Below are 18,728 nucleotides of genomic sequence, written 5' to 3' on the forward strand. Positions count from 1 at the left end.
AGCACTGTGCTTAAAAATACTTACTCTCGTAGTTAAAAAAAAAAATCCTTGCTAAAAAAAAAAAAAATTACCAATCCTCTGGGCCTTCATAAAATCCTAATCCTTTTGTTGGTAGAGGATTTCGTGTCTCTGACTGCTTACTGATCAGAGTGGTTGTTGCCCAAGGCAAGCGTGGCTCTGACAGTTTCTTAAAAGAAGACAAGTGGTGGTCCAGGGATTTAGCTCAGTGGTTCCACTGCCTGACTCACAAGCACAAGGACCCAAGTTTGATCCCCTGTACCAAAAAAAAAAAAAGACAGTGGTGAAATTGGCATCATTGATGGACTCTTTCTTTCACAAAGGATTTCTCTGAAGCAGTAATGTTTGATACTGTTTTATCTAAGTGAAGTCAATCCTCTGAAACTAAGATTAGATAGTATTCTAAATCCTTTGTTGTCATGTCAACAGTGTTCATATCATCTTCACCAGGACTATATTCTGTCTCAAGAAATCACTTTTTTTTTTTTGCTCATCATTAAGCAGTATTTCAGTTATTAAAAATTTCATCATGAGTTTGCAACAGTTAAATCTTTAGGCTACACTTAAAATTCTAGCTCGCTTTTTTTTTCTCAGTACATTTACAGGGTTGGTTTGTTTTTTTGTTTATCTGTATTAAGTTCTTGAACTCCTCAAAGTCATCTGTTAGGTTTGGAAACCTCTTCTAAACTCCGTTAAGGTTGATATTTTGGTTTCCTATAAATTGCAGATATCTGAAAGCATTTCATCCATGGGCTGCAGAATGGTTGTTGTATTAGCGGGCATAAAAACAGCATTAATCTTGCTGTGCATCAGAGTTCTTGAGTGACTAGGTAAATTATCACTAAGCAGTAATCTTTTGAGAGTCATCTGTCTGAGTGATGTTTCAACAATGGATTTAAAATATTCTGAAAACCATGTTGTAAATACACATGTGGTCCTCCAGGCTTTGTTCCATTTATAAAGCACAGGCACAGTAGATGTATATTTCTTAAAAGCCCTAGAATTTTGGGAATGGTAAATGCATATTGGCTTCAACTTAAAGTCACCAGCTATATTTGTCTCTAACAAGAGTCAGCCTATCATTTGAAACCAGGTATTGACTTTACTTTTGCTGGGAAAGTCCTAGATGGCATCTTCTTACAGCATGAGGCAGTTTTCTCCAAGTTGAAAATCTTAGCTAGGTCTTCTAGATAACTTGCAGTTTGTACATCAGCATTTGCAGCTTCATCTTGCATTTCAAGTTATGAAGAGAGCTTCTGCTAGCTTCAAACTTTTCTTCTGCACCCTTCTCACTCTCTTAGTCCTCAGACAGTTGAAGTGGATGAAGGCCTTGCTTTGGATTAAGATTTGGCTTAAGAAAATATTGTAACTATTTGGTTCTTTGTCCAGACCGCTGAAACTTCCTCCATGTCGGCAGTAATACTTTGAACTTTCTTATCATTCATGTGTTCACTGGAGTAGCATTTTTAATTTCCTTCAGAACTTCTCCTTTGCAGTCACACCGTGGTTTAACTAGATAGGAAGCTTAGCCTTCAGCTTATCTTGACTTTCAACATTATCTTCACTAAGCTTAATCATTTGATTTTTATTTAAAGTGAGAGCTATGAGACTCTGCTTTCATTTGAACATGAGAGGCCATTGTAGGGTTCGCAGTTGGCCTAATTTCAATACTGTATGTCAGGGAATAGGTTGGCCTTCAGAGAGGGGAGGAGACATGGAATGCCTGGCTGGTAGAGCAGTCACAGCACACATATGTTTTGATGAATAAGTTCATTGTCTTAGGACGGCATGGCGTGTGGTTCCCCCAAACTGTGGCAAAAGTAACATCAAGAGTCACTGATCACAGGTCACCATAATAGACACATGGTAATTGTTTTTTTTTCTTTTTTGTTTGTTTGGTACTGGGAATTGAACTCTGGTCCTTGTGCTTGCAAGGCAAGCAGTCACTGAGCTAAATCCCCGGCCCCACACTAGTAATTTTTAAAATCCAGGAATATTGTTAAAATTACCAAAACTCTAGAGAGAGACGTGGAGTGAGCACTTGCCATTGGAAACATGACATCAAAAGAGGTGCTTTATGTGGGGTTGCCACAGACCTTCAGTTTGTTGGGGGGGGTGCTGTTTGTTTCCAAAGCATAATAAACTATCACACCAGTATTATAGCATTAAAAGTTTTCATTTCTCTGGGGTCACCACCAGGTGTGTTTTTATAGCTGAGTTTTGAGAATCCTGCATGTGTTGTGAGTATACTGTTTCTGTTCTTCAGTTGAACTGCTTTTCACACATGTCACTTGGGCAAATTTGGTCTCTTTCTGGGATTTGTGTTTCTTTTTCTCTCTCTTGAGCTTTGCATCCTGTATTTTTGAGGCTCCGTCATTTGGTACTTACTCATTTAGAATCGTGATCTTTGTAGCTTGGTTCTTTGTCATTCTGTAAGATTTTTTTACATTTTAAAATTCTCTTTGCTCTGAAACCAATATAACTATAAACATCCTTATCTTTTAAAATTAACGTTCTTGTGATTTTTTTTCTCATGTTCCAATCTATGTTGCAGAACTTGAATTTTTCTTTTAAAATCCATTCTGTGAGTTTCTGCCTTTTAATTGGTGTCTATAGACCAATTTGTATTTTAGGCAGTCATTCATATGTTAGAACTTCATTTTGCCATTTTATTGTTTTTTTCTTTTTCTTTCTGTGCTTCCTTTTCTTTTGTCTTCTGTGAATTAAAATTCTTTTAAGATTTTCTTTTATTTATAATGTTCCTTCTTGTGTTTCACCTTATTGTTTTCTTCAAGGTTAGTGTGGAATATTACATTATACACATCTGACCATTGTTCACTGAAAATAAAACTACTTCGATAACATGAAGAAACCTTGCTTTCATTTTGGTCTCTTCAGTTTTTAAGTTTTTGTTTTGTGCGTCGATGCTAGTTTTTCTAAAAGGTATAAAAAATTATTTATAGAACTCATGAAGAGTTTAGCCTGTTTTCAAGATTCCATCTTTCATCACTACCCTTAGCTAGATTGGGTAATAACAAATTCTTTCAGTTTTCCTTTGTCGGAAAGTGGCTTTTTTTCTTTGTATTAGTGAACAGTGGCTTCATTTATGCCATTTGGAGTTTGTTCAGTTTAACCTCTGAACTTACACATTTTGCCATACATGGAAATTTTTCAACATTATTTCTTCAAGTACTCTTAACCCTTCTCTCTTTTCTTTTCCTTTTCCCCTAACAATATGATTGTTGAGTCATTTGTTATCGTTCTACATGTACCTGAAGTTTGGTTCATTTTTCAGTCTATTTTCTCTCTTTTGTTCAGATTTCTGTCTTCTGTCATTGCCACTCTTCCTGTTGAATCCATCCAGTGACTATTTTTCTTTTAATGTATTTTTCAGATCTATAATTTCCATTTGGCTTTTTATTGTAACTTGTTTCTTTGCTACACTTCTCTATTGTTTGATTTCTTAAACAGTAAAACTTGTAATTGCTTGTCGAATCATTTTTATGATGACTGTGTTAAAAAGCCTTGTCAGATAATTCCAATATCTTACTCATCTCTATGTTGGCGGCAGCTGATTTTCTTTCCTTCCTGTGATTTTCTGATTCTTGATGTGACAGTGGTGTTTGGATTACATCCAGAACATTTTGGCGATTATGTGAAGTGATTCTTCGTGTTATTTTTTTATTCTAGCAGGCAGTCATCCTATTTAGATGGGACATGTAGATCCTGGCATATTTTTGTGGGTTGTGGTTCTAGTGACAATGTAGTGTTTAGAGCTTTTGTTGCTTTTGGGTTTGCTTTATCTGTTCCCTTGGAGCTGCCTCTGGTACCTGCTGGTGGTCTTTGGAGGGTTTCTCAAGGCTGAGCTGCATGTGGTGTCTGGGTGTGGGAAGACTATCCCTTCCAGCTCTCTGTGCCCACGCCCTTGCTGATGTCCCTAGCAGTGCTCTTGGATGTGCTGTCTTTAGGCTGGGCAGGGACTCAGGATCCCAGGCCAGGAGCACACTTCCGGGCCAGAGCCAGCTACTGCAGAATTGTGTTGGTGCCTGGCAGCACCCTCTCTGGATGAGGACGGAGAGTGTCAGGCAAAGCCTAGTTGCTTTTTGATTAAGATTTTTCTTCTTAGGGCTGGGGATTTAGCTCAGCAGTTCAGTGGCCTGCCTTGCAAGCGCGAGGACCGAGTTCAATCCCCAGTACCCCCCCAAAAAAAGATTTTTCTTCTTCATAACAACTTTCTAGAGATTTTTTTTTCCCCCAGCCTTACTTTTTTTCTAGTTTAGTTTGTTTATATTTGACATTTTTTTTTCATTTCTAAAACCTTCCTTCGGTTGCTCTTTTCGAAAATTTTTCATTTCTTGTTTAGTTTTCTTTCATAGCCTCTATTCTTTACATTTATTTTAGCTCAGTTTGAAATTTCATCTGTTTTATTAGTTTTTTGTTTGTTTTTTTTTTGGTGTGGTTTCATTCTCTATAGAGACAGCATCTTCATGGACATAATGGCCAGGTCCAGTGTTTCACAGTGGTCCTTTTTCTGTTGCTCATTTTCTTCATATGTGTAATGGTGTTATCATTGTTGTTAGAGAGAAGGGCCAGGATAGCTTTTCTTGGGAAAGGCTTTATTTTTATTTTTATAAAATGATAAAACAAATAATAGTTTTGTGCTTTTTAAAATTCTGGTACCTCCTTTAACTCCCCACCTCATCTGTATTTGAAATTTTCTTGGTCTGGTTTATTTGACTATAATTCCCAGCAGTCTCCTCAGTGAGAGGTTTGTTTTGGAAGAGGGTTTGGTGCTTCCAGCACTTTCCTGCATCAGATCTCTTTGTAGTTAGCTGCAAATTGGGTCCTGTAGAGCTCGTTGAGCTGTGTTCTCACTGATGTTCTCTCCTTTCAAATGGGGTGGCAGTTGTGAGATTGTCTTATTCTTGGGATTTCAGAAACTCAGTTAACCTCGCTTCTGCTTTCTACCCCAGGAATGCAGATAACAGCGAGGTCAGGTCTTTCTTTAGGTGTCAGAGCTTTGGTTACTGTCGGCTAACTTGGGAGGATCCATGGAGTATATACTTTGTTACTTTTGCTGTGGGTCTTCGGTTTTCCCATGCAGCTTGCTTTTTCTTGGGGGAGACTGGGACTCAAAAAAACAAATACAAAACAATGGTGTCATTGTCACCATCTTCCTAGGCTCCCTTATCTTTGTCTTACATGTGTACCATTCTGCCATATTTATCCTTGTCAGTGGGTACTACTTGAATGTCTTAAGAAACAGTTCTAAGTTTTCTAGAGTAAGAAGTTAGTAATTTCAGTAGTGGCATTCGGTTTGAGAGTTTTTTGTTTGTTTGTTTTTTGCCACCTTTGTATATTATTAACTCATGACTTTTTTATATAAATATTTTAAAATGTTTCAGAATCATTACTATTAATAATATTCAAATTACTTGACCTCGGTGTGTTTATAACATGATCCTAGTAGATTTAAAATTTTTGGCTTACGTCAGTCTCATTCCCAGTAATAGAATAAAACATTTTAAAGAATTTATTGGGAAATGACATTTAGAATTTAGATACAGATTATATAGTCTGTATGACCTTTGATGTTGAATGTTATTCCCTGTAGACTTTGTCAGGGGACAGAGCTAGGAAGAAGCTTGCAGAGATATTTTCTGTATCTTTTTATATGGCTGAATACTGCCAAACTGTGTTTACTGTATAGGTTTTTAATATTCACGGACACTACGGTTGTTTTCAATCTTTTGCTCTTGATAGTAATGTTACAGTCAATCCACTTATGCATGTATCATTCCATATATAGTACATATATAAGGTATCATTCAAAGTGCTAGAAGTGGAATGGTTGCATCAGATGGTTTGTACTAGAGAGTACCAAGATGTCCTTCATAGGAATGTAACATTTTACATTCCCACCAGCAGTATATAAGAATCTATTTTCCTGTAACTTCCTCCCACCCCCCATTTTCCTGTAACTTCTTAAACAGAATGTGTTCTTAAACTTGGGTGTTTACTTACCTATCAGTGGAGGAATAGTATTTCAGTGTAGTTATAATGAGAGCTAACCTTATTCATAACAAATGAGGATAGTTGCCTTTGGGCTTTATTAAGTGCCAGTGTGTTTTTTTATCTAGGCTTTTGGTCTTTTTGCTATGCAGTGACTGATAATTTCTTTTAAAATCAGGGTGATTAGCTTTCTTTGGTAAATTTATAAAAATTTTTCCTAGTTGTCATTTATACTGTGACTTTGTTTACAGGGTGTCTTTTGTTCATGAAAGCTTTTATGTTTATGTAATTAACTATTCATCGTTTCCAATATCCTGCTTTGATAGATATTTCATATTTGATATGTTTCTTACTTTATTGCTCATTCTGTTTTTAGACTATCTGATCCCAGTACACATTTTTCATACTTCTTTTCCATGGTCCCCTCATAAACTACAGCCTTTTCTGTCAGTCGTTTTGTGTAGGGCTTCAGGTCTTCCATCTTCCTCTGTTGTGGTGCTGGAGACTCACTGCAGGCTTTGCACATACGAGGCAGGCGCTGTATAGCTCCCTCCCTGTGCATTCTGTGTTTCTGAGCATTCTCATTTCTGTTTGCTGTTTTGTATTTCTGATTAATGGTGTCCCTTTCTATCTGCTGTTGCATCTTTTTGTTGGAGTATAGTAAGTATAGGTTTTATATTGTGTATTAGAATGTGTTGGTATTTTTTCTCCTTTTTCAGGTGTACTTTAGTCTGACAAGTTTTCTCATTTGCAGAAATTCTTTCATATCTGTATTTGGACTTCAAAATTCTATTTTTCTACCTTGTGTGTGGGAGTTGTTTTTTGTTTTGTTTTTGAACTGCCATTACAAGATCTCAAGAAGCAGCGGAGAGAGTTGGAGTGGCTGTAGTGGTCTCTTAATTAAAGGGACTCTGTTGCTGTAGGAAAGGTAGTTTCTTTAACATATGATTCTGTTTCATGTGGACCGACCAGTGTCTTATTATTCTCCAGTTCTAGCTTACTTAATTAAAGCCCCCTTTCACCAGCCACTGTCAATCCTTCGTGGGCAGAAGCTACTTTTCAAGGGCCACTGTCCTTCAGGCATTGTGCCTTCCTGAGGCTAACATGTCTGGTCCCAGGTACTTTGCTGCGGCCCTTCTTTCTAACCAGCTTGTTGTCAGTGCTATGACCTGCCCTGAGTAGATCTCTTTGAGGGTAGGATGACCCCTCACCATGTTACTCTGTACATGCTGCTTTTTCCCTTAGTGCCTGCTAGACTTTGCTAGTGTGGGCTTGGGTACTAATTATGCTGACATTTGGAGTTTACTGCTTTACTCTTGGCATAGGTAGTGGGTGTTTTTATTTTATTTTCTCACCCCCCCCTACTTTTTTTGCTATGGGGATCGAACTCAGGACCTTGCACTTGTGAGGGAGGTGTGATACCAGTGCCACTGAGCTAAATCCAGCCCTCTCTCCTTTTGATTTGGATAGATTTTTCAGAGTTGTGAGTACAAGATCCATGAAGCTGCCACTGTAGAAACCTGAAAGCCGCTTTTCCCCTTTACCTTAATAGATAAAATCTTGAATTAGATAAGAATTCGGCAAAGTGCGTAACACAAGAATAATTTTGTTCTATAAATGTTTTCATCATGTAGAATTAATAGTAATCTTTTTAAGATCTTATTTTGTAAAATGCAACCAAATAGTTTCCTAATCATCTTAGCAGAACTGGTTGCTGTGACTCCTGTTTACCTGCCACTTCCTTCAGAGTCTCTCTTCCTTCCCGGATGGTGCCCTGGCTCCCCCTCAGGTACACTGAGGTATCACTGGCTGCACAGCACTCCTGCAGTGTGGGCAGGATTTCTGGCACTTGAGGCAGGGAAACTTTTCTGCCCTGACAGAGCTCTCAGTTGCCATAGCAGAATCATTTTCTCTGCCAGCCCCACAAAGAGAGGGTGTAAACTTGAGGTCCGACTCCTTCCTTCCTGAATAGTGCTGATGCTGAGTGAATGCCACATCCAGTCTTTCCTGCTGCCCTGCAGGCCATTGCTGTCCTCTGGGTGAACAGTGGGTTTACAGGACTGGGCTGGAGAAGATACTGTTGGCAAGGAGGGGGTGCATCCAAGGTCTGATAAATGTGTGAAGTCGCAGAAAGTTTAATTTATGTCAGCATAGCAGTCCTAGAGCAACATTCAGGTAATAAGAATAGTATACTAGAGTATCAGAAATTGGAATTGTAATTAATTTGTTAGTGAGGTGACATGCTCTGCCAAGATTCTGGAAAGAAATTGTCAGATAAATGCTAAAATGTATGCTGTACCCAATTGAAAGTACTTTTAAGTGTTTTTCAAAAATCTTCACATTTTTAGCTGTGAGTGGATGTATTGGTTTTATAGATACCTGACGAGCATGCTAAGATTGTTCTTCATGAGCTTGCATTTTCGTTTTAGAGCTGAAGATAACCTTGTGTCATGTCATTCCAAGGTTGAGTTTTTTAGAACTCAGAACAACATATATGTCATTACAATGTGGCATTTATTATGTAGGTTTGGGAATGCTGGGGATTCATTTTCCTGAAATTAACTGCATATAATAAAATATCAATAATTTTCTCCCGCTTTTGTAATACATGCTACTTGATAAAAGCGTCCTAGTTTGTGTAAAAATTGTATACTTTGGTAATAGTGATGTTAAGTGTGTGGTTGTTTGGTTGCATTTTTATTGTTCATTTTGTTTTCCTCTTTTGTTCTTAATCTGTGTCACATTTGACCCAAAAAGTTGAGGTGTAGGTAAATACAGAGAATAGGCGGTTGTTTACAATATTTTTAGTCTTTCGCGGTTAATAGGATTTTGCTTTTTGTTTCTGACTGCATATTATTGTATAAGTAGCTTACATAATCATTTCTTATGGTTAGGATTTACCAGGTTTTTTTTTTTTTGTTTTTTTTTTTTACTGTGGTTAATGGTGTAGTGACAAATACGAGCTTTATATATTTAAAACTGTTTCCTTAAATTTGATTAAGTATGCTTACTGAATCACCAGGAATGAATCTTTTAAGAGTTCCTAATGTTAACTTTTAACCTTTCCCCTAATACTGTTTTAATACATGTCATATACTTAAAACAAAGTTTATAACAAAGGCCAAACTAAAATCAGTATTGTATCTTTACTTACCTAGGGAATTCTGGGAGATCGTTCATTCGTTTACTGATGACCAGAAAAGACTCTTCTTGCAGTTTACAACAGGCACAGACAGAGCACCTGTGGGAGGACTGGGAAAGTTAAAGATGATTATAGCCAAAAATGGCCCAGACACAGAAAGGTAATTGTTTAGTTGTGACTACGTATCTGCTAAAGCCTTGCATTCCACATTACTCATATGTGAACTGTCCTTGTAGTTTGTAAACACTTATTTGATTTTTATATAGAAATCTCCAAATTACATGAAGCGTTAGTTGAGAGGATATTTTGGTGATATGGCCTAGTTAAAAGTTATTTTGAGGTTTATTTATCTTGGGTTACAGTTTTTTAGATTGGCGTGATTCATTCTGTTTTGAGTCACAGTTTGTTAATTGTAAGCCATATGATATCTATCGAGAATAGTTAAATTGAAGTTTAGGAGACTGTTCAGCATTATATTATGGTAGAATCCTCAGTTATGTAATTTTGGCAATTATATTCCCTCCGCATTGAATAAGTTGGTATTTTGAGTGGGTAAGGACCATACATGAGCATATGTAATGGGTTAAATTTCTATATTAGTATTCTACATTATTTAACATATACTGGTGCTACTGTAAATTAATTTAATCAAAGCATTTTATAGTCATATCAGCAATATTTCTGATAAACATTAAAGAGCACAGACTTTGAAATCTCTAAAATGAGTTTTAAATATTCCTCCACCTTAGAGTAAGTTAATTCTCAGTGTGTTCAACTCTAAAGTGGATTTAGTGGTATCTGTACTGTCCAACTGTTGTGAAAAAATATAGCTAAATGAACTACAAGGGTTAAGTACCCAAACACCACACAGTACGTACTAATAACTCGTGTCGTCGTCGTCGTCGTCGTCATCATCATCATCATCATCGGCAACACCACATTAGCGTTAATTTACAGAACCAAGATACTTTTAATTCTTGGTAGTTACACAATGACAGGTTTATGACTTAATATGTAGTCTTCATTGTCAACCATCTCAACTTTATATACCATCTAAAAGTTAGGAGTATTTAATACAAAGCATGTTTCCCATGACTTACTATTTTCCTGTTTTTCCCCTTTCTCTCTATTTAGGTTACCTACATCTCATACTTGCTTTAATGTCCTTTTACTTCCGGAATATTCAAGCAAAGAAAAACTTAAAGAGAGATTGTTGAAGGCCATCACATATGCCAAAGGATTTGGCATGCTGTAAAACAAAAACAAAAAAAACAAAAACAAAAAAAAAAGGAAGAAAAAAAGGAAAATTTAAAAATTGAATAACATAACAAGAGGGATAAGTGGTGGTGATAGTGTCCCAGACAAAAAGGCTGTAAGATAGTGAGCCAGGTAGTCATCTGTGTCTGCGCCTCCCTTCTCTATTGGGGAAATGTGGGCTGGAACAGCAGATTTCAGCTACATATATGAACAAATCCTTTATTATTATTATAATTATTTTTTCGCGTGAAAGTGTTACATATTCTTTCACTTGTATGTACAGAGAGGTTTTTCTGAATATTTATTTTAAGGGTTAAATCACTTTTGCTTGTGTTTATTACTGCTTGAGGTTGAGCCTTTTTGAGTATTTAAAATATATATACCAACAAAACTACTCTCCCAAGGACAACATTGCCACCATTTGTAGACCATGTAACCTTCAAGTATGTGCTATTTTTTTAAATCCCTGTATCTAACTCAAATCAGGAATTTTTTTTTTTTAATGGTTTGCTTTTTAAACTTGAAGTCTTGGAAAGAGTGCGATGCAGGTACTGCTGTTCTAGTCCCCAAAGAGTTTTCTGTGCAGAATCTCGTGAATCAATAAAGATGGAAGGAAGAATGTGGAATACTTTAACTGCAGCTCTCAGAACTTTACTTTAGTAACAGCACAAGAAATTAAAAACTCATGCCACAGTATGTCATTTTTATGTGTCCTGCAATGAACTGTTTTAGTAGCCAATCCTCTTAATATATGAAAGGACAGGGATTTTTTGTTGTTGTTATTGTTGTTTTAAGTTTACTGGGGAAAGTGCATTTGGCCAAATGATACGGTAGTCAAGCCTATTGCAACAGTTAGGAAGTTTGTTGTTTATTATAAACAAAAAGCATGTGAAAGTGCACTTAAAATAAGGTTTTTATTAATGACCTAGATTTTAAATAGACAATCCAAAGGTCTCCCCTTTGTGTTGCCATCATCTTGTTTAATCGGCGCTCTCTCAAGGCACATGATCAGTGTTGCAGCATAATAGAAAGGATGGCTGCTGTGCTTTGTGTTACTTAGTCATACAGTAAGCAAACCTGGAAATGAAGGGATCTGTTACTCCCGAGAATGCCATTGTATGTCCCCAAAGGCTAAATCTGACTACAGAAAATGTTATCAATTACTTTCATGTACCACAGAAAAGTACAAATAGGTGAAAATTACTGTATATTTAAAGTAGTAGCTTCCCCTTTCCTAGTCTTCTTTGTCTGTGATGTTAATTTCTTTTGATGCATTATAAAATAAATGGATTATGTATTTTTAACTAAGAAGAGACATTGATATATCATTTTACTACAAGCTACAGTTTAAAGTGCTGAGCTTGTTCCTTGATTATTGTTTTAACTGATACAGATCAATCTGATGATTTGTTTCAAATTGGCAGGAAAAATATACCTTTCAAATCATTGGAGGGGAAAAAGGTTGTCTTTCAGGATTATCTTAATTCTTTTAGTAATTAAGACAGAACTGTTTTGTAGTGTAATGCTGAATAAATAGTGGCTTTTCCACCGTGATTTACAGGAAAAAACACAACACTTTTCATGGTGTGACAAGGTAACATGTGGTTTCCCTGGGCCAGCTTTTAGAATGTTGTTTTGTATGCTACCCTGATGCGAAGGATCCTCCTTTGATTAGAGTCATCACAAAGGGCCTCTCCCCAACTGTGCTTCTATGCAGTAAGAAATTGAGAAGAGGAAACGAAATGCTCTGGGGACATTTTATGTAATAAATTCATCAAAAAAATTTGTGCTCTCCACTTCTCAAGTTTCATTGTCACTGCAGTGTTGAATTTCTATAATTGTATTGTGTGTGAAGTTTTTAAATGATAATTGAGTACAGGTTATCAGGTACAGAATTCACATCAGAGAGACTTAAGGTAAATAACCTATTAAAAATTTTTAAGAGAAAATCTTGCACAGACTAGCTGCTCTTGCTTGCTTAGTAATCAGTTATTCTGGGCATGTTATCACTTCTGTTATTACTGCCTTTCCACTATTTACTGCAGTGTCACAATAATCAACAGTATCTTTTTTTTTTTTTTTTTAACTCAGGACCTTTTGCTTGCAAGGCAGGAGGTGGAACCACTGAGCTAAATCCCCCACCCTGAACAGTATCTCAAGAAGAGGAAAACAGTAGAAACTTTATCACATAGCTACTCCCTCTAATCCATATGTTAAGTTATAAAAGTACTTTTTTTGGCTAGACAGTCTTTCATATATTTTGATTTTCTTTGGTTTGAAATTTATAGGAAGCTCCCTAGGGGGTAAAATTAAACTATGAATTAATTTGATTTCTAGATAAAATGTAAGCTTTCTTTTACCTTGTAATAGTGTAAAACATTTCAAACATAAATTAACTATCAGCCGAACTTTTCTGGACCCTTGTAGCTCCAGCAAGTGAGTTGTATGTCCTATTACCATATACTACTTTCCTGTACTGTGATTAATTATGCAATAAAATCCAAGTGTGTCTCAAACTCCTCTACAGGAAGCTATATATCAAAAGGAAACCTGAAAAGGGGGCTTCAAACAGAAAACTTGCTTATGTTATTTATTATTGGCACAGATTATTAAAAACAACTATAGGCATTATCTATCCTTGTCCCATAAAAAGTCTGTTATGATATTTTAAGGGTCCTTTATGAATTTTTCTCAAAAATCCAAGCAAGTTTGCAGAGGAAGAAGCCTTCCCAGGATTATTCTCTTTGTGCTCTTGATTCCCTACCTAGTTACTGCATGTTTTCTGGCCTCCCATTAGGCTAAAGACTATCTGTACCTGTCTTTCTTAAACGAGTAAAGAAGCAAAACATGGCTTCCACTCCCACTCCTTTGATCTACAATATTAGTGTGTAAAGAATTGCCATGTCTGGGGAAGAGTGTGTTCCTAAGGTAGAGTCCCAAGCCTTTTCTCCCTTTCCTCTTCAGGTCAGTGGTTTGACATTGTTAACAGTCACTACAAGATTTTGATGCAGTCTGGGCTGAATTTCACTGTGCATGGCTGCCAATTCAGTGCCATCCACTAGAAATGCATTGCCCAAGGATACTCATAACCTCTAATTGCCAAAATTAAGAACTCTTGTCTTTAAACCTTTACTGTACCCAGAACTGGGCTGCCGCTTCTCTCACTCCCCTTTCCTTCCCAGCTCATCCAGATCGCCTTGAGTGCACACTCCAGTTCTACTTAAAGCTGATATCTGAACCTGCCCAGTAGTCTCTGGTCAACCTCAATTGCTCCCAGAGACCCTTCTCTAAGTCTGTGTCTTCTGCTCAGACCTGAAGATGCCTTTCTGGTATAACTCAATGTCAGTACAGCTAAAAATTACATCTTTAATCTTGAATCTCTTTATTTTCTTGAAAATGCCACCTTCACCCTTAGTCATTGAAGTCTCATCCTTTGTCATAAATTGTCAGTTCCTTTCTCAGGTTTTTTCCATTTACCCTGAGTGGCCTCCTTGACTCTGACCACCCATTTCATTCTGCTGAAACATAATTTTGTTAGTTCTAATATACTGTGTATAAAAACTTGTTCTTTTCTGAATAAATCTCCAAGTCTAGCCTTCAAGACCCTGTAGAGACATTTGCACCTTCCCGTCCAGTTTCCCTGTTGATTGTAGGCACCACTCTTTATGTGCCTACATAACGTCTTTAGTTGCCATGCTTCATTGTTTTTATATTTCTCAGATACCTTTCAAATCCAAATTTTTAAAGCACCTTGCCGGTGAAGATCACTGAGCCCCAAGGGCCTGCATAACAGCTCATCTGTTCTCCATGGCACAGCTCTTTAATTTTAATTGGAATTCTTACAGCATATCTTGGGCTGCTCTTGATAACATCCTCCACACAGCTCACTTTGGAGCTTCTCTTTAATTTGTTTTTTTTTTTAATAACCATTGCTAGAAGTATAAACTTCATGGTGGAGATAGTCTACTTTTTACTTGGGCAAAGTTTTAGCTCCATCTTCTCACCAGCTTGACAGTATCAGCACGAAAAATAGCCCAGCCTACAGAGTGTTTTAATGAAACATGTCTGTCTTTCCACTAAATGTTATCTCTGGTCCCCATTCCTTCCCCCCAAAAGTTGTTTTTTTCCTCCCTGAAGAGACACCTTGGAATTATTTGCTGTGTCATTTTAGCCTATGGAAATAGAGGGATGAAAGGGCCTAAGGCCTTAGAAAGTAAATTTTTTTGTGTGTGAACATTTCCAACCTGACTATAGTGTGCTCAGGTGACCAGTAACCTCTACAGCCATATTCTCTGTGGCCACACTTCCCTTCCCTTCACCTCATTGCAGATGGAAGCTAGAATCCACCATTCTGCCCTTGGCCAGCCACTGACATGGATTGAAGAGCCTCAGCTGAACGCTGCTTTTACATCTTCTAGGTTGACCACCTTGAAATTCTAAAAAGGGCAGATACAGTCCCTTCTGTACATGATCTTGCGTCCTACAGAGTAAGTCACTGACTCTAGAGGTGCCTTGCCCAAAGTCACACAGCCCAGCCCATCTAAAATCTGCCATCTTCCTGTTGTCAGAAATCATACAATCAAGACTCTTAAGCTCAACTGAACAGGAGCTGGAGTAATTCCATGGTTTATCTTCCAGTCTCCTAAAAACCATGGAAAGCATGGTTTCCGGCAGTGTCTAAGAAACAGCACACAGTGGTTGAGGGTGCAGTCCTCAGTCAATCGCGGCCCTGCCTTCCCTTGTCTCAGTTTACACCCAGTCCTGCCTTATCACTGCTTGGCAGGATTCAAAGAAATTGGGATACACATGCTTAATATCTTGCATGAGAGACTGAGATGGGTTCTCCCAAAATTTGCCAGTGAAATTAGAGAAAGTATTGAGAAATTGGAAATGTTTGTAATGGAGATTTATTTTACACATGTTGACCTTCCCTCATCCACCTGAAAATGGAAGAGGTGTGCTTTCTCTCATCTTTAAGATACAATTCACATATCATAAAAATTTCCCTTTTTAAATTATAAAATTTGTGGTTCTTAGTATACTCAAAATTGTGCAGTCGCCCTTGTTATAAAATTCAGAGCATTTTCATTGTAAAAAATTCTGTACTCATTAGGAGTGATTACCTGTTCTTAACTCCCAGCCTCTGGCAACCACTCTCTACTTTGTGCCTGTGGATTTTCCTGTTTTAGACGTGAAATCATACAATATGTGGCCTTTTTTGTCCTTCCTGGCCCCCTTTAGAGTAATGTCACCTTGTAGCATGTAAGTGGTACTTGGTTTCTTTTTGTGGCTGAGTAATGATGTTGTACTGGTATACTGTACTTTTTTTTTTATAATCCATTCAGTTGACGGACACATGTTGTTTTTTCTTCTTGGCTGTTTTGAATACCGCAGCTATGAACGTTTGTGTACAAGTTTTTATATGGACTTGTTTTCATTTCTCTTGGTCGTATCTTCTAAGCATATATCCTATCCTTTTGGTTCTTACATTTAGGTCTTTGATCCATTTTTGTAGGTCGTACACTTTGGGATCTGGTTTCATTCTTCGGTGTATGGACATCCAGACACCATTTATTGAAAAGACTCATGAGTGGTCTTGACACTTGTCAAAAACAATTGACCATAAGTGTAAGACTTTATTTTTGAACTTACAATTTTATTCCATTCTCTATGTCTGTCCTTACGCCAGTACCACACTGTCTTGATAGCTTTGTAGTAAGTTTGAATTTAAAATGTATGGGTCCTCCAACTTGGTTTTACTTCCAGATCATTTTTTCTACTCTGGGTCCCTTGAGTCCCATATGAATTTTAGAATCAATTTGTTAATTCTCACAAATAAATACGTGGGATTTTGATAGTGATTGTGGTGAATCTATAGATCAGTTTGAGGAATGTTGCTATTTTAACAGTATTAAATTTTTCCAGCCATGAACATGGAGTGTCTGTCCATTTGTTTGGGCTTCTAGTTTCTTTCAATGATGTTTTATAGAGTTCAGTGTATAAGTCATGACCTCTTTGGTTAATTTTTTCACACGTATTTTAATTCTTTTTGATGCTATTACAAACAGTTGCTTTATAATTTTCATTTTTGGATTGTTACTGTCTAGAAATACAATTGATTTTTGTATGTTGACCTTATATACTCTTGCTGTTCTGAACTCATTTATAGATCTATTTTTTTTTATTTCATAGTATTTTCTGGTTACCAGGTCATGCACATGAATAGAAATACTTTTGGTTTCTTTTACAATCTGGATTCTTTTATATTTCATTTTCTTCCCTAAGTGCCCTGGCTAGCACCACCAGTACAATATTGAATATAAGTGTCAAGAGAGGACATCTTTTCTTGTTCCTGATTTTAGAGGGAAAGCATTAAGTCTTTTACTATTAAGTATGATGTTAGCTATGAGTTTTTCATAGATTTTTCAGGTTGAGGAAATTCCCATCTATTTCTAATTTGTTGAGTATTTTTATCAAAAAGGATATTGGACTTTGTCAAATACTTCTGTATCTGTTAAGGTTGTCATGTAGTGTTTGTCCTTTATTCTTTCAGTATATTGTATTACATTGATGGATTTTTTTTTTTTTTGTATATTGAATCAACTTTGCATTCCTGGAATAATCCCTCTTGTCTCTGCTACATAAACCATTTTCTATGCTGCTGGATTTGGTTTGCTAGTATTTTGTTGAGAATATTTGCATCTCTAGTCATAAAGGATATTGATCTGTAGTTTGCTTTGTCTGGATTTGATATCAGGGTAAAACTGGTCTCAGAATGAGTTGGGTGCTTCCCATTTTTAAATACAGGGAGGTATGTTTCAAATGAACTACTCTGAGATCTTGACCTATAATCTTAAGCTGTTGGGGAAATAGGGATGCCGCTTAACTGTAGAAGGTCACAAGGTAAGACATGCCTTCAATTGATAAAGGTGGGGTCAGCCAGATGTTTTCCCTAGGGCCAAAAGTGATTATTATGTAAGAAATGGGCCGTGAGCCATGTTGAAAATTACCCTGCACAAGTGGGTCTCCTGCCTTGAGCCAGGCACCCAATAGCTGGGTACCATCCAGTGCAGAAGCTGTTGGAAGAGAGACTGGAAGTTACTAGTCAAGCCAGAGACTCTTAGTTGGGATTGCCAGGAGGAATCCCATAAAAGAACATAATGCCTCTCCACATAGCTCAGTATTATATAACTACAAAAACTCAGTAAGGCAGTTCCTGTAATCCTCTCCCCTGCACAAGGGCCAGAAACAGGTATTGGCTGGGAAAGAAAGCAGAGGTTGCCCACATGAAGGCCTAAGCAAGAAGCAGAGTTATACCTTCAAGAGAGTTTGGCAGTTTGATAACTCACTGCTGTGGGCTTAATACCCCCAAAATAGATGTTTTTTGTTTGGGGGTGAAAAATTGTGAAACAGGCTGTGTCCTGTACTCTCACCACTACCACACATATAAGTCCTCATGGTTTGGTAACTCAGATCTATGGAAATGATGTAGGGTACTGAAATTGGTGATTAGAAAGATCTCTATAGGAGATTTCCAAACTTGTCTTTTATTCCAACTAAAGTGTAAAGTTTTTTCATTAATTTACCAAGTAAATACTATTGAATGCTTGTCATATTGCAGGGTGCTGGAGGTTTTAGGTTGATTCAGAGCTGCTTTATTGAATCAAGGAGTCTGTTACAGAGAAATCTAATTTGACCAGATTTCATTGTACATACAAAGCACGAAGGGTAATTGGGGTCTGTAAGATATAATTTTGGTTGGGAATTCAAATCCTAATGAAGTTTTATGTAAATCGTAAGTATATATTATGCAGATAGATTGTTTAATACACGAGTGAGGGCTTGAAGAGATCCGTATGGGATCGGAAATGAAGACATCTGGTCATGGAGGGCCTTGTAGACCATACCAAAGGCTTTGGACTTTGTTTTGCACACATTTAAAAGCAAAGATGACAACCATTTTCTGTTTGTTATCTTAATGTAATATTTGCATTTAGGGCATCATTGCCTTAATTCTAGAATGCCTGACGACAGGAAGGGACAGTCGCGGGTATGTTAGGGCCTAGGACTGTGACTTACTTGATGTAACTGTGAAAGAGTCAGAAACAGCTCCATTTCTGATGGGGTGGTTAGTAGTGATGGGTCTGTACAGGAGAGGAGCAGACTTGGAGGGGATCACATGGTTGGGTCATGTTGTAATTAAAGTGTCTGAGAGAAGGCAGCCTGTCTTGAGGCATATAAAGATAAAGATCTAGGGAGAAGCCTACACAGAAGATAAAAATGTTTTAAACCAGCATGT

General features: G+C 37.2%; 1 protein-coding gene across 5 annotated transcripts in view; it reads left to right on the forward strand.

The window, feature by feature from the left end:
• Ube3a (ubiquitin protein ligase E3A) overlaps window positions 1-16,353 on the forward strand; it is a 74,608-nt gene extending 58,255 nt beyond the window's left edge. For all 5 annotated transcript variants that reach the window (XM_010612924.3, XM_010612927.3, XM_010612929.3 and 2 more), the window contains 2 exons: window positions 9,189-9,332; window positions 10,307-16,353. In XM_010612924.3, coding sequence (XP_010611226.1) covers window positions 9,189-9,332; window positions 10,307-10,427 — 265 coding nt within the window. In that variant the 3' untranslated portion in view covers window positions 10,428-16,353. The remainder of the gene's footprint in view (window positions 1-9,188; window positions 9,333-10,306) is intronic.
• The last annotated feature ends 2,375 nt before the right edge of the window (window positions 16,354-18,728 follow it).

The sequence above is a fragment of the Fukomys damarensis genome, unplaced genomic scaffold, assembly GCF_012274545.1.
Source record: "Fukomys damarensis isolate Sample0158 unplaced genomic scaffold, DMR_v1.0_HiC HiC_scaffold_7, whole genome shotgun sequence".
NCBI lineage: Eukaryota > Metazoa > Chordata > Mammalia > Rodentia > Bathyergidae > Fukomys > Fukomys damarensis.